This window comes from Nyctereutes procyonoides, unplaced genomic scaffold, assembly GCF_905146905.1.
Source record: "Nyctereutes procyonoides isolate TBG_1078 unplaced genomic scaffold, NYPRO_anot_genome, whole genome shotgun sequence".
Lineage (NCBI taxonomy): Eukaryota > Metazoa > Chordata > Mammalia > Carnivora > Canidae > Nyctereutes > Nyctereutes procyonoides.
Window position 1 is genome coordinate 56,520,513 of NW_026575140.1, and position 22,715 is coordinate 56,543,227.

The following is a 22,715-nucleotide window of genomic DNA, read 5'->3' on the forward strand; positions in this document are numbered from 1 at the left end:
ATTGCAAAAGTGAAGAATACGCCGCAGCAGTGACTTGGGCTGGAAAGGGTGTGCGGAGCTCCCAGTATCAAGCTGTTGACTGATGAAACCCCAAAAAAAGAAGGGACTTTATTAGCTTTAGATGTTGCTACTGAAGTGTTTTGTTTTGAGTGAGATAGTGAGTGTGAGCTCCAGGGTGGGGGGCAGAGGAAGAGGGAGAGAGAGGATCCCAAGCAGACTCCGTGCATGCTCAGTGCAGAGCCTGACACGAGGCTCAATCTCATGCCCCTGAGATCATGATCTGAGTGCAAATCAAGAGTCAGATGATCAACCAACCAAGCCACCCAGGCAGCCCCATTTTTTTTTTAAGATTTTAAAAATAATCTCTGCACCCCATGTGTCGCTCAAACACACAACCCGGAGATCAAGAATCACATGCTCCACTGACTGAGCCAGCCAGGTGCCCCTAGGTGGCTTTTTTTTAGAGCTGTACCTCCTCCGTTCCTGGCATATTGTTATTGTTGCTCTACTGGAGGTCCCGCTTAAGGCCTTTGACCTCTAATTCCCATTCCTGTTTCCCCCATAGGTGGGTTATGATAAATTTATGAGACAGTCTGCCCTGTTGTCTGGCTTTCTCAGAGAAAGCTGACAGGTTGGGATTTTGTCACATGGGGAATGATGAGAACTCAGTCAACTTCTAGGGCATGGGATAAGTTCTGCCTGGAAGTCGGATGTGTGGGGAAGAAAGATGTGGCTTGGGGAGGGGGGTGTTATTGAGCTGGAGGTCCTGATGACTGAGATCTCAGGGTCCTGAAGATGAAGAAACAAGATGCAAGGATGGGAGGTTATGGTCACAGGCAGGGTGCTTGGGTCAGTGAACTTGGAGGTGCAGCAGATGTGGGTGATGACGAAACCCAAGGGAGGTGGTTGGCCAAGGTGGAATGTAGGAAGTCACTGGACAAAGGTCCAGAGCATTAAATGATTAAACGTGAATCCAGGACAATGGAAGGAATTGAGCAAGACTATGAACCAGGTACCAATGCCCTTGAAGAATAAGGGGGAGTTAGGAAGGGTGGCATAGGATAAGGTTTGGCTACAAGTGATAGAAAACAGCAGAGTAAGGCTAAACATGACAGAAGTTTGTCTCTCACACATAAGGCCTCCAAGGCTCATGTGTAGTCTTCAGTGTCAAGAGACCCAGTCTCCTCCTCATTACTCTGCACCACACAATGCCAAGTCCAAAATCTGCCTTATGGTCCAACATAAGGGCTGGAGTTCCAGCCATTACATTTTCAATTCAGACAGCAGGAAGCAGGAACAGCTGAAGAGAAGCGGGCACCTTTCCCTTAAGAATATAGCCCTCCCTGTTAATGGGCAGCTGGGAGGCGGCATCTTTCTTTTGAGCACACACAACCCTTGCAAAAATATTTGAGGGTTGTATTTGTAGATGGGAAGTCAGATATCGGGGAACAACTGGCTGTCGCTTCCACAGGGAATGATTGGGAAGCCAGCAGAGTACAAAGTAGGGGGTGAAGGTGATATACAGGACGATGTGAGCTTAAAATGGGGCAAGATTTTCTTCAAAGGGGGTGGTAGAAAGGGACACCTGGGTGGCTCAGCGGTTGAGCATCTGCCTTTGGCTCAGGGCATGATCCTGGGGTCCTGGGATTGAGTCCCACATCGGGCTCCCCACAGGGAGGCTGCTTCTCCCTCTGCCTCTCTCTCTTGAGTAAATGAATAAAATCTTTTGGAAAAAATCCAATCAAGTACATTTGAAGATCTAATTGGCCTCATTCTTGAGATGAGCAGCGATCCACCTAGCAGGTGAAGGGAGGAGAAGGCTCTGAGCAGTTGTGCAAGTGGAAAGGAGTAGGGGCAAGAAAGTGCCAAAGGGCCGTCCCCGTCAAGGTCACTCTCTTAGAGGGAAGAACAGGGGGTCTCACCATGCACATCACAGCTTCCTTTGGAAGATGGAGAGGCCCATGTGGCACTCATTTGGTGCCCATTGGAAAACTTGACTAATAAGTTAAGACTACATTTTGGGGGGCATGTGGGTGCCCACGGTCAGTTAAGAAGTCTTGACTCTTGGGCAGCCTGGGTGGCTCAGCGGTTTAGCGCCTCCTTCAGCCTGGGGCCTGATCCTGGAGACCCGGGATGGAGTCCCACGTGTCTCACGTCGGGCTCCCTGCATGGAGCCTGCTTTTCCCTCTGCCTGTGTCTCTGCCTCTCTCCTTCGGTCTCTCATGAATAAATAATAAAATCTTAAAAAAAAAAAAAAAGGCCTGACTCTTGGTTTGGGCTCAGGTCATGACCTTGGTCAGGGTCATGGGATCCAGCCCTGTGTTGGGCTCCCTGTTCAGTGCAGAGCCTGTTTCTCCTGCTCTCTTTGCCTGCTGCTTCTCCCTTGCCAGTGCTGTCAAATACGTTTTTATTTTTTTAATTTATTTATTCATGAGACACAGAGGGAGAAGCAAGCTCCCTGCGGGGAGTTTGGTGCAGGGCTCGATCCCATGACCCAGGAGATTATGACTTGAGTTGAAACCAAGAGTCAGAGGCTCAACCTACTGAGCCACCCAGACGGCCCTTTTCCTTTTTTAAAGATTTTATTTATTTATTGACACACAGAGAGAGGCAGAGACACAGCAGAGGGAGAAGCAGGCTCCATGCAGGGAGCCCCGTGTGGGACTTGATCCAGGGTCTCCAGGATCAGACCCCAGGCTGCTGGTGGCGCCAAACTGCTGGGCCACCAGGGCTGCCCGGCCCTTTTCCTTTTAATTACATAGTTTCCCAGAATCAGGGAGGAATGCTCAAATGCCAAAAATGACCCTTCTAGCCCCCCCACTGGTCAGGGTAGGTCAGTTTGCAAAGCAATGAGAAAAAGGCCTGAAATGTTTTCCTTTGTAGCTATGTCACACTGCACCATCCCTATGACAGGATCCATCTCTTCTTGTGGCTATTCACCAGCCCCATCCCCACACCCCCACCAGGCCCAACATCCTCCAGGATCTGACTCCAGCCTCCATTCTCGGGGAAAGGTCTTTAATCAGGATGTTGAACTCTAACATATAGGGGGCAAACAGACTCTGCTGCACAAGTCACGAGGAAGTGCCTTCCACACATACTCTGTGAGCAAAGGATGCAATGGATAGTGCGGCCTGCAGCACAAGACTGCAGGAAGGCAAGAAGCAGCTGGAGTGAGTGGGCCTCTTAGCTCTGCCTTTTAAGCCCTGTGACTCTAGGCAATTTATGTAACCTTTAGCCTTAATTCCTCCTTTGTTAAAAAAAAAAAAAAAGAGGGAGACATATCCACTATCTTGCTGAATTCTTATGAGAAATACTTTAGTTCATATGAAATGCCAAGCACATGCTCAGTTTATGGCAAGTGCAGTATATAGCTATGGTTTTATTTTTATCTTTTTATGTTTATTTATTTAATCTCCACACCCATCATGGGTCTTAAACACGCGACCCCTGAGATGAAGAATCACATGCTCTTCAGACTGAGCAAGCCAGGCGCCCCTATAGCTATTATTTAAAATTCTATTAGATCATAAAATCCCTGGGGGCAGCGACAGTGCTTGGCACAGTCACTGGCCCAAACATCAATGGGATCAGTGAATGAATGGAATGTATGAAGAAATGAAGGTTAAAGGTGTAATTCCAGGGAAGCAGGTGCTGACCATTTCTTTGGGAAAGGGAGCTGCCACATGGAGAAGCAAATACGGAGTTCCAAGCCTGGCACCAGGCCAGCTGGAGGACGCAGACGGAGACCTGCTCAGAGAAACTTCTGCCAACAACTGCTTGCACAGCACAGCACTACATTTTAAAAAGCAGCATCCAGAGAGCTTCTGCCATTTTTCTGAGGACACCCAGGTCCCAACTAGTGTGCTTCTGTACACCCCCAGCCCCTCAACCCTGGTTACGAGGAAGAGGAACATAAGAGGTCCCTCCGAGCCCAGAGTGACAGGAGGCACAATGTGGGGATCTCTGGGTGGAGTGGGGGGGGTTGGGGGGACCATAGATCACTCTCCCGGCTGCACATCCTGACTTCCCAAGCACTGCTTCCCAGGCCCACAATCAGCAAACCCTGTCAGAGCAGAGGAACTAAAAACAGGTCCAATGTCGTAAGGCAAGAACAGGCAGATTTTAAAAATTAGCTGAGTTTTTTCTTGGCATTTAGGCCCTCTGTCTGTCCAAGGCATATTTGGAGATCGGGTGAGATGCTTCTGTATTTGAGGACAGGGAGGACAGAGGACCCTGAGCACAGGCCCTGGTCAGGCCCCAGAACCCCCTCCCACCCCCCACCTGCTCAGCAGCCTCCTTTCCGGGTCCAGTCTCGAGCATTGATGAAGAGCTGGAGCCAGGGGGAGGTGGTCACAGTGTCAAACAGAGGAGGGCGCCACGCCCACTGCCAGGGCCTCACAGCCCGCTCAGGGTGAGGCATGAGAGCCAGGTGGCGGCCATCAAGGGAGCAGACGCCAGCCACCCCTCCTGGAGACCCGTTGGGGTTCATGGGGTACTGTTCTGTGGGCTTCCCGTTGTCGTCTGCCCAGTGCAGCGGAGCCAAGCCCCTGGCCTCAATCTGGGCTTGGAGCTCCGGAGAAGAAAACGCCATGTAACCTGCAGGGGGTGGGAGAGGAGGGAAGTGAGAGCCAAGTTCCCTCGTGCCCCCCCCCGCCCCCCCCCTCCTGGGGCCTCACCTTCCCCGTGAGCGCTCCACACGGGCAGCACGGCACCCTCCATCCCGCGCAGCATCAGGGCCGGCCCGGGCCCCACCCGCACACTGGCCCAGCGAGATTCAAAGCGTCCAGACAGGTTGTGGCGCAGCACAAGGCCGGGCGGGGCTGGCCAGGAGTCCAGGCTGGTCTCCTTGGTCTCCTTGGCCTCCTCGCTGGGGCTGCCTCCTACCCAGCCCAGCAGAGCCAGCAGCTGACAGCCATTACACACGCCCAGGCTAAAGGTGTCGGGCCGCTTCCGGAAGCGCCTCAGTTCAGCCCTGGCCACTGGGTGGAAGGTCACAGCGGCCGCCCACCCTGGGAGGGAACAGGGCCATCAGGGTGCGGCTAGGGTGCAGGGCGATGGTCACTTTTCTATGTTAGCATCACTGTTCCTCCCCTGTGTGACCCCTGGCACCCCTGAACACACATGCACACACACACACACACACGCGTGCACCCACACCTCCTTCAGGGCAAAGGCAAAGGGGAGAAACAGGTTTATGTGCTTTAATTAGATGTTGCCATTCCTGGGCCAGAGATGGCCCTGGAAGTCTTTTTGCCTGGCCAGCAGAGCATTCAACATCTTTTATTTAATTGCCTGTTTAAAGATCAGGTTTTATATAAAAATCTGTGTTTTGGAGCTTCTCCCATAAACTAGAAAGATCTGGACATGCTGAACCAGCTTTCCAATAGCACAATATGCTGGGGCTGCATAGCTGCTGCCCCTTTAGTGGGGGCTGGTGTCATCCTGTGCCACCCAGCCACACTGACCTGTGTAGGTTACTCATGGGCCTTCTGCTGGCATGTGGCCCCAAGTTAAAGGACTCACTGTTCCCAGCCCCAGGGAGGTGAGAGGTCAATTCTCAGTCAGGATGAAGGGAGCAAAGGCACCTCCGCAGGAATGTGCAGGGGAGGGAGCGGGTACGAGCCTGATGCTTACCTTTGGCAGAGCCCAGGACATCTGCGTAGCTGAAGCCGCCCACGAAGGCCACGCCACGGAACGTGTCCAGACCGATCGCCCCAGAGCAGAGGTCCTGCATGGTCACGTCCCACACCTGGCAGGACAGAGACAGGCAGTATGGGAGGACAAGGAGCCCAAGGCTCCGGCCCCAGCTCCACCAGCCGCCCTGCTCACCTCGAAGCCAGCCAAGTGGAAGGCATCGGCCATCTCCCGGTCTCCGTTGCTGCCCTCCTCTCGCAAGATGGCAACTCGGGGCACCGGCCCACCTTGGGAGAGAAGGAGCATCCCTGGTCCAGGGGCTCCTTCCCTAACACCCCACCCTGGCCCCCCATACCCCCTGGGCAGGCGCTAGCATATAGGCCTTGGGTTCTACCCCCCACTGGCCCACAGTGTTGGGGAGGCCCAGATGGCACACAGCCCCTCACCAGGCTCACGGGGCACGGAAGCTTTGGGGAAGGCTGCAGGCAGGCAGTAGTGGGGCCCCATCCGCTCCCTCAGCCCCTGTTCTTCCTCGGCCACACAGCGGGGCTCTGCCTGCAGCCGGTCCAGCTGGAAACTGGTCTCCTCCCAGACGGCTCGGAGCTGCCCAACAGGCTCCTCCAGGACCACGGCCCCGTTCACCGATACTCGCACCTAGAGGCCAGGGCAGGTCACTCAGGATCAAGAGCACGGGGATCCTGCCCAGGCACCCTGCCCCCCCGGGGGCTGGCACCGGCGAGCCCCGGCCTCCTGACTGTGCACCACCTGCCCTTCCTCACCAAAGCGTGGGGCCCAGCATCGCCCGTGGAGCCCAGCTCCATGCAGTGGAGGCCTGCAACCCGATAGCGCTTCAGCACCTGGGCCAGGTCGGACTCCTGCACCTCCAGCACCAGGCCCGGCTCCTCAGCAAACAGGACAGACAATGCTGGGAGAATGAAGGCATGAGGGTGACCAGGGTGCTACCGTTGGGGGATGGTTCAGGGCTCAGTGACTGAGGTAAGGGGAGGACAGGAGAGATGGACCAAGGATGTGGCCTCGGGGTCTGTCCCAGATGGGTGAGTCACCTGGCTCAGTGGTCAGAAAGGAGAGCCAAGGACTCAGGCGACAGGGTTGGGGATGCTTCATTTTTTCATAGGACATGGGGTTTACGGTGGGGGGGGGGGGGCGGGGGCAGCCCAGCCCGAGTCTAGACCCCCCAGCAGCTCACCATCGACCCCAGGAGCAGGCACATGCACCTCTATCCCACAATTCCCAGCAAAGGCCATCTCCAGCAGGCAGGTGATGAGACCCCCATCACTGACATCATGGCCTGAGCAGAGGAGGCGGTCTGGAGGAAGGAGAAAAATGCTCAGCAGCCTTGGGATTCAAGCTAATGTCCTTCCACTCCCCTCTGGAAAGTAGGTAATGTATGAGAACGTGGGCATGCTCAGAGAACTAGACAGGAGGACCACGGATCCCTGCTGCCCCACCTGTACTTGCTGAGCCAGCGAGTGCCCACCACACACCAGTCATGTGCTCCATCTCCCCCAGGGCTCACTCACCTCTCAGCAGCCCCTGGGTGACGCTAAAGGCACGCACCAAGTTCTCAGGGAGGTCCAGGTTGGGAGGCTGCTCGCCTAGCTGCGAGAAACACTGGGCCAGGGCCGTGCCCCCTAGCCGGTGCTGCCCGGGGCTCAGAGACACGTACAGCAAACGGCCTGGGAAGATGGGGCAGGGGTGAGGGAAGTGGGTGGCTCAGACTCCTCACTGTGCTCATGGATACTGAAGTCCTGGCATGTGGACAGACCCATAGATACCTTCCCCCCAGGTCCCAGAGCCAAGACGAGGGGCCCAGATCTCTTAGGGCAGACTCCAAACAGAGGACCAGGCTCTAAATAAACAAAGCAGTGAGGAAGGAGCACCCATACCTCTCCCTCCAGGATGCTTGAGGTCTGGGGTCACAGTGGCTGTAATGTCTGGACAGACGGCATAGGCTGAAATGACCAGTGATCCTGCAGAGCAAGGAGTAAGAGTGTAGGCACCTGGGCGGTCCAGGTGGTTAAGTAACCGACTCTCAGTTTCAGCTCGCATCATGATCTCAAGGTTGTGAGATGGAGTGCTGGGTCAGGATCCACGCTCAGTGGGGAGTCTGCTCCCCACTCTCCTCCCCCTGCCCCTCCCCACGCTGTCACACTCTAAAATAAATGAACTTAAAAAAAAAAAAAAGACAAGAAAGACAAGAAAGGAATAAGGGAGTGAGGTGCCAGCCCAGCCCCACAGGTCTGTCCCTCTCCCCATGACCCCCAGACCATACCAGGTGCCCGCACAGTCTCAGAGCCGACCCGGGCGGCCATGCTGAGAGAGTCTTTGCCACCATCCACCGCCACACCCAAGGCCGCCATCACTGCCACCATAGCCTCACAGGCGTCGGCCAGGGCCGCACCCTCTCCTGGGAGCTTGGCTGCCCACATCCAGTTCCCACTGCACTTCACGTCCTGGGAAGTGGCAGACACCGTGCATTAGGGAGAGAGGTGGAAAGGGTGGGGACAGAGGGGCCGGGAGGTCACGAGCATGACGGGCAAGAGAAGGTGATGATGGACGCTGATGTCTCCCAACAGCCTGCATCTCCAGGGTGGAAGCTGCAGGGGACTCACCCGGAGGTCGGTGACCAGAGCAAACACCAGGTTGGTGAGGGCTTCAGCCACAGCCAGTCGGGCAGCAACCTTTGGGTCCAGCAGGCTTTTGACTGGCTGCTCTCCCAGAGCTGTGGCGGCTCCAACGAGCTCCTGGTGACTTAACGCCACAACTGCCACATCTGCCAGAGGGGTGTGCAGGGGTCCAACGCACTGCTGCTGTGCCACCAGGCCACCCACAGAGCGGTCCACCTGCAGAACCAGTGGGGGGTTGGCGAGAGGCCAAGGGATAGGGACACGGGGGACCTGCCTCACCCCGAACATATATACAAGACTCAGAGGGTGGGAGCAGGGGACCTGGCCTTCAGGGTGGCTGCCCTGGCCCTGCCGCTTCTCCCTGGGGCCTGTGGAATTCCCCACAGCAATCCCAAAGAGCGGGAGGCCAGGGGTGGGTGGGCAGAGGGAAGGGTGCAGGGAGCACCTTGTTGGTGAGGTAGCGCTTGCTGGCCACAGCAGGCAGCCTCAGGACGTACTCCAGGGCCTGGCGCACTCGCAGACCTGGGGGCAAGGCCAGAGGCTTCAGCACAGGGTGACTCCTCTTGAGGAAGAACTCCTACAACACAGAAGGGGACCGGGGTGTGAGTACCTGCGGGAGTGCCCAGCACAAGGTGACAACATGCGCCGGGCAAAGGGAGGTCTGAAGAGCTGGGGTAGAGGAGGGCCGCCCACCTACGTACCTTCTGAGGCATCTTGCCCAACACCCAATCCAGCTCCAGGTCCACGGGGGTTGGGGGAGACGAGAGGGAGGCATCCTCATGGCCATTTCTCCCAACAGGGTACTCCCGATCATCCACTAGCACTATCTACAGCAACATAGCCAGAGGGAGGGAGACGGTGAGGCCCAGCACAGAATATTTCTAGAAAGCAGGGCACAGGGCAGCCCTGGTGGCACAGCGGTTTAGCGCCGTCTGCAGCCCAGGATGTGATCCTGGAGACCGGGGATCAAGCCCCGCATTGGGCTTCCTGCATGGAGCCTGCTTCTCCCTCTGCCTATGTCTCTGCTTCTCTCTCTCTCTCTCAAAAAAAAAAAAAAAAAGAAAAAAAAAAAGAAAGCAGGGCACAAGGGCGTGTTCCTGCCCCACCCCCCCATCGCATCTCTACCCCTGGCCACCCCCTACATGCTGTTCCCCAGTCTGTGGGCCACCCACCCCCATCCTCCTCATCCCTTCCCTGCGACGGCTCTCCCTCCCTCCAGCCCAGACTCGGGCAGTTCCACATCCACCCACTGCCACTGCTGCAGGCTCCCTGGGCCAACTCACTCTCTTGTCCCCTGTAATGGTGCCCACAAAGCAAGCTGGGCAGCGTTCCCGGGTGCTGACACGGCTGAGAAAATCCCGGTCCAGGGGCCGCAGCAGAAGTGCATTTGACTCCTGATACTCAGCCCCCCAGATTTCCAGGGCGTTCAGGGTTGGATCCCCGAGCTGCATCCAGGAGGAAAAAGTGAAGGGTCAGTGGGCACTTGCCAGCCTCATGTCTTTGCAAGGAGTTGGGGGTTTAGGGGGAAGGTGGGGGCCGATGTGATGGGGGCACAGCCAGACCTCTGGGGACAAGGCTCACCTGGAAGCGGCTGGTGTAAATGACAGCTCCGGCGGGGTCACTCAGTTCCTTCAGGACGTTGCCTGATGGGAGGACGTGAAGGAGAGGTGGTGACCTGGCTGTGGGCAGCACCCGGCAAACAAAGGAGCCCCTAATTCTGTGTGTCTTGTGTGCATTGCTGCCGCACGTTCATCACCTACCATCCTGCAGCAGCAGGCTCCCACCACCCAATCCAAGCCTCTCCAGGAGGTATGGGGGGGTGGAGAATGGGATCCAGGGCTGGGCAGCCGGTTGCAGATCCCTGACACCTCCACCTCAGCCAAACCTGACAAGAGGCCAGGGAGGCCAGGTCCCATGCCCTGATTCCCTTCCTCACCGTTGCCACCAGCACCCTGGTCGTGGAGGCTGCAGATAGGGTTGCCCCTGGCAGCCTCCACACACGCCCGGATCACACGGTTCATCTTTTGTTCCATCTCCGGGTCTCCCCGCTGCACAGCCCCAAAGTCCAGGTCACTGGTGTTGTCTCCCTGCACCTGGGGGAACGTATGGTACAGCTGGGCTGCTGGGGTCTGGGAGCTCATATCCTACCCAAGCACGAGGCCCGACAACGTCCTGGAGCCTGCACCTGAGCGAGTCCCACTCACCTGCACAGATGACGCAGCTCCACCACCAACTCCAATTCTATAAACAGGACCCCCAACCTTTACAATGTCCATGCCTGAGAAGAAGGTAGGCAATAAGTAAAGGATAAAGATTAAGGGAAACGGATATATATATATATATATAAAAAGGGGGGGGGAGCGGATATAAGGGGAGAGCAATCAATATCACGAATGCATGTATTCTTTGGGTAAATACACTTCGAGGGATTTATTTTATTTTATTTTTAAAGATTTATTTATCTATTTATTCAGAGAGAGCGAAGAGAGAGGCAGAAACACAGGCAGAGGGAAAAGCAGGCTCCATGCTGGAAGCCCGATGTGGGACTCGATCCTGGGTCTCCAAGATCACACCCCGGGCTGCAGGCAGCGCTAAACCGCTGCGCCACCGGGGCTGCCCTTCGAGGAATTTATACTCTGGATGTATTCACATAGGCACAAAATCACCTATGTTCAAAATGAAACATTGCAACATCATTTGTATTACCAAGGATAGGAAATACTGTTGGCCCTTTAACAACATCGGGGTTAGGGGGTGCCGACCCACACAGTAAAAAATCTGCATGTGACAATCAAGTCCTCCCCTCCAAAAAGTCAACAACTAATAACCTACTATTGACCAGAAACTTTACCAATAATATAAATGGCTGATGAATACATATTCTGTATATTATATGTTTACTGTATTCTCACAGCAGGTCTTATAAAAATACAGCCAGACAATATTCACAAAATCAGAAAAAAATACATTTAGAGGTCTGTACCGTATTTATCAAAAAAAAAAAAAATCATAAACAAGTAGACCTGCGTGGCTCAAACCCATGTTGTCCAAGGGTCAACTGTAATCTAAAGTGCTAATGAGGGAGAACAGATTCATAAATTATGGTATTTATCCATATACTGAAATATTATCCCACCCCCCAAAAAAGGAGGATCACATATGAATACAATTTTTTTTTCTACGATTTTGTATGACATTTAGCAATATGACATGATCTCCAAGATATATTGCTAAGTGAAAAGAGCAAGGTAGGGATCCCCGGGTGGCTCAAGTGGTTTAACGCCTGCCTTCGGCTCGGGGCCTGGTCCTGGAGTCCCGGGATCGAGTCCTGTATCGGGCTCCCTGAATGGAGCCTGCTTTTCCCTGTGCCTGTGTCTCTGTGTCTCTCATGAATAAATAAATAACATCTTTAAAAGAAAAGAGCAAGGTACAGAATTATGCGCCAGAAATAAAACCAGTAATAAGTTTAACAGAAGTGCCAGACTTACACACTGCAACTAAAACATCTGTTAGTAGACCTAAACAAATGGAAACAGATCCCATGTTGACAGAGCAAAAGGCTGAACGATGTTACCATGGCCTTGCTCCCCAAATTGATCTGCAGAGTCAATACAATCCCTATCACAGCCTACCTGCCTTTTTCACAGAAATGGATCAGCTGATCCTAAAATTTATATGGAAATGTAAAGGACCTAGAATGGCCAAAACAATCTTGAAAAAGAACAAAATTGAAGGATTAGTATTTCCTGCTTTTATTTTTATTTTTAAAGATTTTATTTATTTGAGGGATGCCTAGGTGGCTCAGCGGTTGAGCGTCTGCCTTTGGCTCAGGGTGTGATCCCGGAGTCCCAGGATCAAGTCCCACATCGGGCTTCCTGCATGGAGCCTGCTTCTCTCTCTGCCTCTCTCTCTCTCAAATAAATAAGACCTTTTTTTTTTTTTTTTGTTAAGGTTTTATTTATGTATTCATGAGTGACACAGAAGAGAGAGAAAGAGAAAATACATGAGCAGGGGGAGAGACAGAGAAATTTTTTTGTTAAGATTTTATTTATGTATTCATGAGTGACACAGAGAGAGAGAGAGAGAGAGAGAGAGAGAGAGAGAGAGAAAATACATGAGCAAGGGGAGAGACAGAGGGAGAAACAGACTCCTCGCTGAGCAGGGAGCCTGCCTTGGAGCTCCATCCCAGGACCCTGGGATCATGACCTGAGCCGAAGGCAGACGCTTAACCAAGCGCCCCCATGGGTCACCCAGGCGCTCATACTTCCTGTTTTTATGTATATTTGTTTATTTATTATTTTTTAAAAGATTCTATTTATTTATTCATAAGAGACACACAAAGGGAGGGAGAGGGCAGCCCCAGTGGCGCAGCGGTTTAGCACCGCCTGCAGCCCAGGGCGTGATCGTGGAGACTCTGGATCGAGTCCCACGTCAGGCTCTCTGCATGGAACCTGCTTGTCCCTCTGCCTGTGTCTCTGCCTCTCTCTCTCTCTCTCTGTGTCTCTATGAATAAATAAATAAAATCTTAAAAAAAAAAAGGGAGGGAGAGACACAAGCAGAGGGAGAAGCAGGCTCCTTGCAGGGAGCCCGATAAGGAACTCAATTGTGGATCCCAGGATCATGCCATGCCCTGAGCCGAAGGTAGATGCTCAACAGCTGAGCCACCCAGGTGTCCCTACTTCCTGCTTTGAAAACTTACTACAAAGCTGTAATAACCCAGACGTGCGGTACTTGCACAAGAACAGGTAGGATACAACAATCAATCTGACTGTTCGATACAACTGTGAATCAATAACGAACTATATATTTATGGCCAAGTGATTTTTGTTTCTTCTTTTAAGTAGGCTCTGCACCCAGTGTGGGGCTTGAATTCACAACCCCAAGATCAAGAGCTGTATGCTCTACTGACTGAACAAGCCAGAAACCTCTGGGCCATCAATTTTTGAAAAGTCGCAAGACCATTCAGTAAGGTGCAGACCGTCTTTCTGAAACATGGCATTAGAACAAATGGATATCCACATATGAAAGAGAGAAGTTAGACTCTTACACCATATAAAAAGATCCATTCAAGATGTATCAGAAACCTAAATGTACGAGCTAAAAGCTATATTAATATCACAAGAAAACATTGCTATAAATCTTTACGACCTTGGCTTAAGCAAAGGTTTTGTTAGCTAGGTCATCAAAACCATAGCAGCAGCAGCAGATGTTATTGATAAACCTGACTTAACCAAAATTAAAACCATTTGTGCTTTCTTCGTAAGACACCATAAAGAAAGCAAAAAACCCCACAGAACAAGAAAAAAGTATTTGCAAATCATGTATTTATCTGATGAACATTTAGACCCTGATACATAAAACTCTTGTAACTCCACCAAAAAAGACAATTCAATTTAAAAATGAAATAAAAAGGACACCTGGGTGGCTCAGCAGTTGAGTGTCTGCCTTCGGCTCAGGGCATGATCCCAGGATCCTGGGATCGAGTCCCACATCGGGCTCCCCACAGGGCGCCTGCTTCTCCCTCTGCCTGTGTCTCTGCCTCTGTCTATCTCTCATGAACACATAAATAAAATCTTTTAAAAATAATAATAAAATAAAAATGAAAAAAAAAGTCCAGGACGCCTGAATGGCTCAGTGGTTGAGTGTCTGCTTTTGGCCCAGGTCGTGATCCCGGGGTCCTTGGGATCGAGTCCTGCATCGGGCTCCCTGCAGGGACCCTGCTTCTCCCTCTGCCTGTGTCTCTGCGTCTCTCCCATTCTGGGTCTCTCATGAATAAATAAATAAAATCTTGAAAATAAAAAAAAGAAAAAATCCAGAAAAAAAGACAAAGAATCCTGACAGACATATCACCAAGGAAAATCTATAAACGCATGTGAAAAGATGCTCAACATCATTAGTCATTAGCCAAATGCAAGTGAAAACCACACAAGATGCTACTTCATGCCGTAGGATGGCTAGAATCAGAGAGACTCTAGGTAACAAGAGCTGGTGAGGACACGGAGACATGAGAGCCCTCTTCCACTGCTGGGCGGGGCGGGGGGGCTGCAGAACAGTGCAGTGCAACAATCTGGCAGTTTTTCAAAAAGCTGGACAGTTACTGTGTGACACCCCCCCCCCGCCCCGGTAATTCCACTCCTACTTATATAGGCCAGTGATCAGAGAACATACAGGCACAGAAAAACATGTACATGTGTGTACAGCAGCATTATCTGCACTAGCTGAAAAGTAGAAGAGACCCACACGTCTACTAACTGATGAACGGATAAACACACGAGAGGTCTGTGTGATGGAGTATCATGTGGCCCTAAAAAGGAATAAGGTACTGACAGGTGCTCTGATACAGGTAAATCTTAAAAATACTGTGCTAAGTGAAAGATGCCAGACACAAAAGGCCACATACTGTGTGATTCCATTTAGAGAAACATCCACAACAGGCAAATCTGCAGAGGCAGGAAGTAGAGGAGTTGCTGCCAGAGAGAGGCGGAGGGAGGCGGAGGGAGGAAGTTACTGCTAACTGGTCCTGCGGTGATGATAATGTTCTGGAATGAATGGTGCTCGAGGCACAGCTCTGTCCTTATGCTAAAAAGGCACTAACTTAAAAAAAAAAAAAATCCTGATGACTTGCACACTTTAAAAGGGTGAATTTTATGGTACACGGATTACATCTGAACAATGAGGTTATTTTTTTTTAATATTTTATTTATTTATTCATGAGAGACACACACACACACACACAGAGAGAGAGAGAGAGAAGCAGAGGCAGAAGCAGGCTCCATGCAGGAAGCCTGATGTGGGACTTGATCCCAGGTCTCTAAGATCATGCCCTGTGCCGAAGGCGGCACTAAACCACTGAGCACCTGGGCTGCCCTGAGTAATGGGATTATTAAAAAGAAGCCTGCACATATGGCACCTGTTAAAAAAAAAAAGAGAGGGATCCCTGGGTGGCGCAGTGGTTTAGCGCCTGCCTTTGGCGCAGGGCGCAATCCTGGAGACCCAGGATGGAATCCCACGTCAGGCTCTCGGTGCATGGAGCCTGCTTCTCCCTCTGCCTATGTCTCTGCCTCTCTCTCTCTCTCACTGTGTGCCTATCATAAATAAATAAAAAATTAAAAAAAAAGAGAGATGAATATGCATATATGCATATGTGGGAGATGCAGGAAATACCTCTGGTAAGGTACACCAGCCACTGGTTAAACACGGGTTATCTCTAGGAAGGGAAGCTGGGAAGTCAAGGGAAGGGCAGTTTTCACCGTGTGACCCTTTTTTTGCCTTTTCAATTCTGAGCCACGTGATTGGGTCACCTCTTCAATAAATGCGACCTTGGCTCTTATCTTCACTCCACCACACAATCCAGCACACCATGGGGCCTAAGAGATGTTTGCCCACCTGAGCTGAGCTGCAGGAAAGAAACCCCTGGCATATAGCAGGCCAAACACTGAACTGACAATGAACAAACACTGGCTGGCTTGACTTAGCAGAGTGGGTACCTGTCATGCAGAAGGAAAGCAGGGCACACAGAAGGAACGCAGATGGAGAGCCCTGCTGGTATAAGGCCCTGGCCTGCCTTGAAAATCTGCATAGAGGCGGTGGGGAGACACACAAGGTGGGAGTTAAAAACCAACCCAGGAAGTAGCCTCTAAATTTCCCTCCAGCTGCTGCTGCTGTGCTGGGGACACAAAGCTGGCTGGGTATAGAGACAAGAAGTGAGCTCTTACCTGGCTCTGGGGGCTCCTTGCGCACATGCTCAGCTTCCATGGACCCGATGCCCCCACTGAACATGATGGGCTTGATCCACTCACGACGCTGGCCGTCTGGGAGCTGGAGTCCGAAGGAGCGGGCGAAGCCTGGAGCATGGACATGACAGGGAGAGGGGGCCAGAGTCCAGTCACCCTGTGCCCCCAGCGCTCGCTCAATCATACACCTCCCACCCACCGGATAACGGGATTAGGTGTCCGTTACCCCCACACCCCAAGCCTCACCGGCCAACACGGGCTCTCCAAACTTGTTGCCGTAATCAGAAGCCCCATTACTGGCCTCAATGGCAACCTCCAGGGGCCGGGCAAAGTTCTCAGGATACTGGAAGCTTGGATCCTCCCAAGGCAGATTATAACCTGGAAGGGAAGGAGAAAGTTGGCTAGAACATTAAGACGGAACACAGAGGAGCCAAAGAAGGAGTCTAAGTCAGCCACCAAGGACACCCTTGCAGGTAGAATGTCCAACTTTAGGAAGTCCCACTGCAGGAAGGTGTAGAGCCTACAATAAAGCACCGATCTGGGTCCCCACCTCCCACACCAGCCCCTGCAAGTCTTAGGATCATCTTAGGATCAGAGGTGGGGGGGGGTTGCTTTGTTTTGGTTGAGTCCCCCTCCCCCACATCAGGCTCCCTGTGGGGAGCCTGCTTCTCCCTCTGTCTGTGTCTCTGCCTCTCTCTCTCTCTTTCTCTCATGAATAAATAAATAAATCCTAAAGAAATTAGACTTTGGGGGCAGGTGATAGTCATGAGACTGACCCAGTATGTTTCCTTGCTGAGCAGATGCTAGTTTATAAAGAAAATGGCAATTCTGCAAAGCCTGTCTGGTGACTTGGGTTTCTCCTGGCCTGGAATCCTCATGGCCACAGTTGGTGACCAGCCAGTTACTCTAGAGCCCTGCGTCCCAAGAAGAGGCACCCGAGATGACCTAGGAGATAGAAGTGTTCTGTGCCCGCCAGGACAAGGAAGAGATGGTAGAGAGGAACGAGGTGGGACCTGGAATGTGCAGGTTTCCAAAGCAATAGCCAGCAGTGCCAGCTACCACGTGGGCCCCTCGGCCCGTGCACTGGACATCTCGGATCCGGCCCCCTGTGCCTGTGGTCGCACCACTGAAGGGGGCTACTCCTGTAAAGAGATGGGGAAGAGGTATGGGTACCAAAGAGATGAACCCCAGCTCTGACCACCCCATTAAAAATCAGGACAGGGCGCCTGTGTGGCACAGGTGGCCAAGCACCTGACTGTTGCTCTCTGCTCAGGTCTTGATCTCAGGGTGGGAAGTATAACCCCCACGCTGGGTCCCACGTTGGGCTCCACGTTGGGCCCCACGTTGGGCTCCACATTGGGCGTGGAGCCTACTTTAAGAAAAATTCAGGACAAGCAGCTTACCTCATTGTTTCTCCCAGGCCCTACCCAGAAGACCTTCACTCCACCCCACACTCTATCTCTCTATCCATCCCCTGGACCAGCTCACCTGTGGGGAAGTTGTGGGTCTCTGCTGTGAAGACTACGTGTCTCAGTGCCCGGTGTGGCTGGAAGCAGCTTGGCTGAGTGGGGTCTTCGGGCCTTAGGAATTGGACTTCCTTCCCCTGGATTGCACTATGGACACACTGGTTCTGGAACCTGCGTCCTTCATGGGGCCTGCGTTTGCCCCATCAGGGCCTGGAGCCCTCCCCTCCCCCATGTTTGAGGTCACCCTGGCCTGGGGCACGGCCCACCTGCTGTTGTCACAGAACTTGAGGACATTGTTGGGGTTCGAGGATGCCTGGGTACTCATGATGGACTCAAACAGGGAGTGTGCCAACTCCTGACCATCCATGTGGAGCTGGCCCTTGAAGAACCAGTGTCGGCTGTGCTCACTGCAGGGGTGACGCGGGAAGGAAGGTCAGGCAGAAAGCTGGGTCACTTCTCACACCATGCCGTGTCTTCTCAGCAATTGGCCATAGTTACAACTGACTCTTTGTTTTGTTTATAAATTTTTTCTCTTTCCTAGTGTCTTTCAACCTGTGACACTTCAGTCTTTTTATAATCTTGATGCTTTTTAAAATTTTTAAAAAGATTTTATTTATTTGAGAGGGAGGGAGGGGGGAGAAGGGGGAGAGAGAGAGGATGTACAGCTAGGGGGAGGGGCAGAGGAAGGGAGAGAAGCGGACTCCCCGCTGAGTAGGGAGCCCTAGTGCCACCTCTTAGGTCAAAATAGATCCCCAAAAACCATAATCTTCAAACGTTCTTTCACTGGATTGTTTAGATACAAAGTGAATATGAAATCAAGATCTAAGGGCGCCTGGGTGGCTCAATTGGTGAAGCGTCGGCCTTCGGCACAGGTCATGATCTCGGGGTCTTGGGATCGAGACCCACATTGGGCTCCCTGCTCAGTGGGGACTCTGCTTCTCCCTCTCCCTCTGCAGAGCCCCCTGCTTATGTTTGCTCTCTCTGTCAAATAAATATAATCTTAAAAAAATGAAATCAAGATCTGGGTATAGACCACTGGATGGATGAGGAGCCTGGGCCTTCAAATAGACTCGGGGGCACCCCTGAGCCAAAAGAAGAGCCATGAAGGCAAGTGCCAGTGCTCTTCCCTTCCAACCTCCATGGGTTCAGACTTCAGAAAGTCCCCATTTCCGTGCCACCCCAACCCCACCCTACCTATTGGACTGAGCCAAGTCAAAAGCCTCCACAGTGCTTGGGTTCCTCTGTAGCTCCTGGAAGCGTTTGGTATAGAAATCTAGGTCCCAGGAGTCTAGGGCCAGGCCTAGGAGACAACCCAGAAGAGCTGGCTGCAGGACTCTGGCATCAGGTCCTGGGTCTTGGCACCCTAACTGGCCTCGCCTGGGCCTTCCTCCCAGTCACCCTTGCTCACCTAGCTCCTGGTTGGCTTTCTCCAGGGCACACCGGCCCTCAGCCAGGATGTTGATATGGCCATTGAGAGGTGTGGAAATGCTCCCGAGGGAGAAGCTCTGGATGGGATGGGGGAAGTGCTGCTCTGTCATCCGATCATGCAGGGTAGCCAGAGCGATGGTCTCCATCTCCGCTGACGGGGGGTGGGCAAACTAGGTGCAAACACACACAGAGGGCAGGAGGTGGAGAGCTGAACACTAGACAAAACGGTGCATCCTTTGTCCTCCGAATCACACAGGGCCTGCCCACGGCTAATCAGCATGGTGCCCATGTGCCAATTAGATGCATCCCAGGACGCCTGGGTGGCTTAGCGGTTGAGCGTCTGCCTTCAGCTCAGGGCGTGATCTGGGAATGCCTGAATCGAGCCCCACATTGGGCTCCCTGTGTGGAGCCTGCTTCACCCTCTCCCTATCTCATGAATCTCTGCCTCTCTTGTGAAGAAATAAAAAACAGAGAAAGAAAGAAAGAAAGAAAGAAAGAAAGAAAGAAAGAAAGAAAGAAAGAAAGAAAGAAGAAAGAGAGAGAGAGAGAGAGAAAGAAAGAGAGAGAAAGAAAAAGGAAGGAAGGAAGGAAGGAAGGAAGGAAGGAAGGAAGGAAGGAAGGAAGAAAAAGGAAGGAAGGAAGGAAGGAAGGAAGGAAGGAAGGAAGGAAGGAAGGAAGGAAGGAAAAGAAAAGAAAAGAAAAGAAAAGAAAAGAAAAGAAAAGAAAAGAAAAGAAAAGAAAAGAAAAGAAAGACATGTCCCACTTCCCTTCCAGGCACGAGTCCATGTAAGGAAGCAGATTAGCAAAGGGAGCACGGGCTGGAGTCCCTTCCCACTCAGTCCTCTCCCAGGCAGTCTTAGGCATGGACAATCTGCACCAGATTGGCCTAAAGCCAAGAGCTCCTCCCCGTTTCTCTCAGGTTCAGGACCTTATCTCTTTATCTCCAGCCTAGCTCCTCTTCCCTCATTGACACAGAGAGCCCAATGCCTCACCGAGAGCAAGTAGCGCCGGGTAGTCTCCACACGATCCACAGCCCCCAGCCCAGCAGCCCAGCACACTGACACGACGTTGGTGGATGCTGGCGTGGAGAAGTTCAGCCTGAGAGATGGGCCATATGGTTAGGACCTGAGAACCCCACCGAGATGATGGATCCTGCCTACCGCTGGCCCACTCACCTCTCACCTCTATCTCCCTCACCACTGGCCTCTAGCCACAGACCTGGGCACCGAGAAATCTGCTTTTGAGGGTCACTCAAATCAAAGCGGACCTGCCTTCCAGTATAAAATGCTTTGATTTCTACTCAGAATGCAATCTCTTTTACTTCCAGAACATGGCTGGTAGCTGGCTGAGTCTTTCAAAGACATCTTCCCAAATGGGGAAGCCATGTGCATGGCTTTCTAAACAGGGAGTAGGATGGAGCGAAGAAAAAACAAGTCTTACCAAAGGTCACAGTAAAAGGAAGAAGAATGGAAGTGGAAGGGTGGGCAGCGGGTTTGGAAGGGAGCTTTGCCTGAGAACATGGAAAGCATTTACCCTGGGCTGAGACACTCGCCTGGGCCCAACCTCCAGCAGCAGGTCACTAGAGTCGGGATGGAGCCAGGACTCCTGAGCAACATCACCCAGTAACAAGGGGCAACCAAAAAGCCACATCAGCTTCTTCATCTCTTCAGCGTTTGGGAGGGACTTGGCTGCAGGGAAGATAAAACAGGGACATCTCAAGACACTGCCTGGCCAGGCACACCTCCCTGCAAAATCCAATACTTGGCCCAACCTGTCCAGTTCACATTGTAGCACAACTCTGTCTTGACAGACTGCAGTGCTGGCAGCTTCCCTTGAAGCTTCCTTTGAATGTGTCCCGAAGCTGCCCTCTCATGGCCAGAGGGATGGACATAGAAGTGAAGAACAGAGGTCATCGCTGGAGTTGTCCGTTGTGAGAAATGACTTAGGTCCCTGAAAAGTAATCAGCTACAGCTTGTCAAACTGATTTCAGATTTCAAAGACAGCTGAGGCTCTGGATGCATTAGGGATGGGGGTACGGGAAATAGGGGCATTCGGAGAGACAAGATACTCTGAAAAATGGAAGCTTGGGGGGGGGTCTTCATCCTGCAAAACATGGGAACAGGGTAAGCAGGTACACCCTTGACACGTGATCCTTGAGCACTGGCACTCTGCCAGGCCCCAGGCAAGGTCTCAGGAACATGGCTGTGAAGACAAAAACTACTTCTGCCTTCAAAGAGCTTACATTCTATTGAGGGAGACTGGCAAGCACCCAAACATTTCCAGTCTAGGGTGGTTAAGGCCAAGAGACTGTGGGTGCCAACCCAGCACTTGACTTGTTAAGGAAGACTTTCTGGAAAAAAATAGCATCTAAGTGTAAACCTAGGATGAGCTAGACTGGGCCCAGTTGGTGGAGTCAGAAGACACCATCTCCTGGTATGCCTCTACCTTCTGACTGTTCCTTCTCTGGCACCTGCTGGGGACCTGTCCTTCACTCTCTCCTGTCTACATGCTCTTCCGAAGCGACTTCATCCACACTTGTGGCTTTATTTATTTTTTTTAAGATTTTATTATTCATGACAGAGAGAGAGAGAGAGAGACAGAGACAGAGACACAGATAGAGAAGCAGGCTCCCTAGAGGAGCCCGATGCAGGACTGGATCCCAGGACCCCAGGATCACACCCTGAGCTGAAGGCAGATGTTTAACCACTGAGCCACCCAGACGCCCCTAATTTTATTTTTGTCTTTCTAGTACCTGACATTTCAATTTATTTAAAACTCTACCTTCTCCACTAGAACCAAACCCCCACGTGGGCATGGGCTGTAGCTATTTTATCTCCACTGGATTGCCAACAATAGGTGGAGCTCTTGACTTTTGGTGCTCCTGCTCACCCAGGCTGGAGTCCTCCCTTGCTCATTCTGATCGCCCTTTATAAAGCTAGGCCTCCCACCTACGCCTCTCTTTATATCCTAACTGCCACGGGATTGCTTCAGTCTATACGGGCTCCAAGAGCGCGCAAAGGCAGGGCTGTGTCCATCAGGGCCGCACCCCCAACGACTAGCAGGACACAAGCGAGGCAGTCGGCGGGCTTTTCGTGGGTGGGAGGAACCGCGCAAGAGGAGGAGACAACGTAGGGGTGCGGGGGGGGGGTGCTCCCTGCCATGCGTCTGCGGATGGCGCGCAAGGCCACACGGCAGGGCCCCAGCTGGACGCACCTCGGCCTGCCCGGGACACACAAGTGGCCGGGATCAGGCGTGGGGGTGGGGAGAGAAAAGGATGCAGCAAGCAGGGGTGCGGGAGCAGGGCTGCGGGCGCCAGTCATACGCACGTGTGGAAGGCAGTGATGGCCACAGGTCACCGCGTAGCGTAGCGCCGGCGATGCGTCATCCAACGGAGTCCTGGGAAGAGGCGGGGCCTCGTGGCGCCCCGCCCACTTCCACCCGCCACCGCGCAGGCGGGCGGGGGCTCGCAGGCCGGGACAGCGCGGGTGGCCTGGCTCAGAAATTGAATCTCGGGAGTTGCCGTTTTGTGTCCTCCTATCCCTGGTCCCCGTGCAAACCGTGATGGAGGCAGAAACTTGTAATGCAGGAAACGGAATGAGAAGCTTCCTTTTTGTCCAGAACTCAGTTTCCCTCTCCCTCCTACTTCTGCTCCCTTCCACTTTTTTGTTTTCTCCATGGATGCATTTTTTTTTCTTTTTAAGATTTTATTTATTTATGAGACACAGAGAGGCAGAGAGAGAAGCAGGCTCCCAGGACCCTGGGGTCACACCCTGACCTGAAGGGAGACGCTCAACCACTGACCC

At 52.5% G+C, this 22,715-nt stretch overlaps 1 protein-coding gene across 2 annotated transcripts; it reads right to left on the reverse strand.

The window, feature by feature from the left end:
* Positions 1-3,764: 3,764 nt before the first annotated feature.
* On the reverse strand, positions 3,765-22,334 carry PFAS (phosphoribosylformylglycinamidine synthase). 2 transcript variants are annotated; one of them, XM_055306532.1, is made up of 28 exons: positions 22,239-22,334; positions 20,684-20,862; positions 20,465-20,600; positions 19,905-20,010; positions 18,893-19,082; positions 18,679-18,784; positions 17,751-17,891; positions 17,507-17,631; positions 17,032-17,160; positions 16,265-16,396; positions 16,001-16,129; positions 10,490-10,563; positions 10,222-10,378; positions 9,867-9,928; positions 9,569-9,730; positions 8,987-9,112; positions 8,731-8,862; positions 8,271-8,501; positions 7,931-8,111; positions 7,545-7,628; positions 7,179-7,334; positions 6,845-6,964; positions 6,417-6,562; positions 6,084-6,291; positions 5,833-5,924; positions 5,638-5,752; positions 4,680-5,012; positions 3,765-4,599 (listed from the first exon to the last, which is right to left on the reverse strand). In XM_055306532.1, exons 2-28 carry the CDS (start codon positions 20,823-20,825, stop codon positions 4,289-4,291), a joined length of 4,026 nt encoding a protein of 1,341 aa, XP_055162507.1. In that variant the 5' UTR covers positions 20,826-20,862; positions 22,239-22,334; the 3' UTR covers positions 3,765-4,288. The 2 variants fall into 2 exon arrangements, with proteins under 2 accessions (XP_055162507.1, XP_055162508.1); XM_055306533.1 differs by lacking the exon at positions 17,751-17,891.
* Between the last annotated feature and the right edge of the window lie 381 nt (positions 22,335-22,715).

Excerpts from the sequence above, each read along its gene's own strand:
- PFAS (XM_055306532.1), bottom strand. The coding sequence starts at position 20,825 with ATGACCTCTGTTCTTCACTTCTATGTCCATCCCTCTGGCCATGAGAGG. Across the intron at positions 9,113-9,568 it reads CCATTACAGGGGACAAGAGA|ATAGTGCTAGTGGATGATCG; the intron begins GTGAGTTGGCCC and ends ATGTTGCTGTAG. Across the intron at positions 5,753-5,832 it reads TCCACTTGGCTGGCTTCGAG|GTGTGGGACGTGACCATGCA; the intron begins GTGAGCAGGGCG and ends CTGTCCTGCCAG.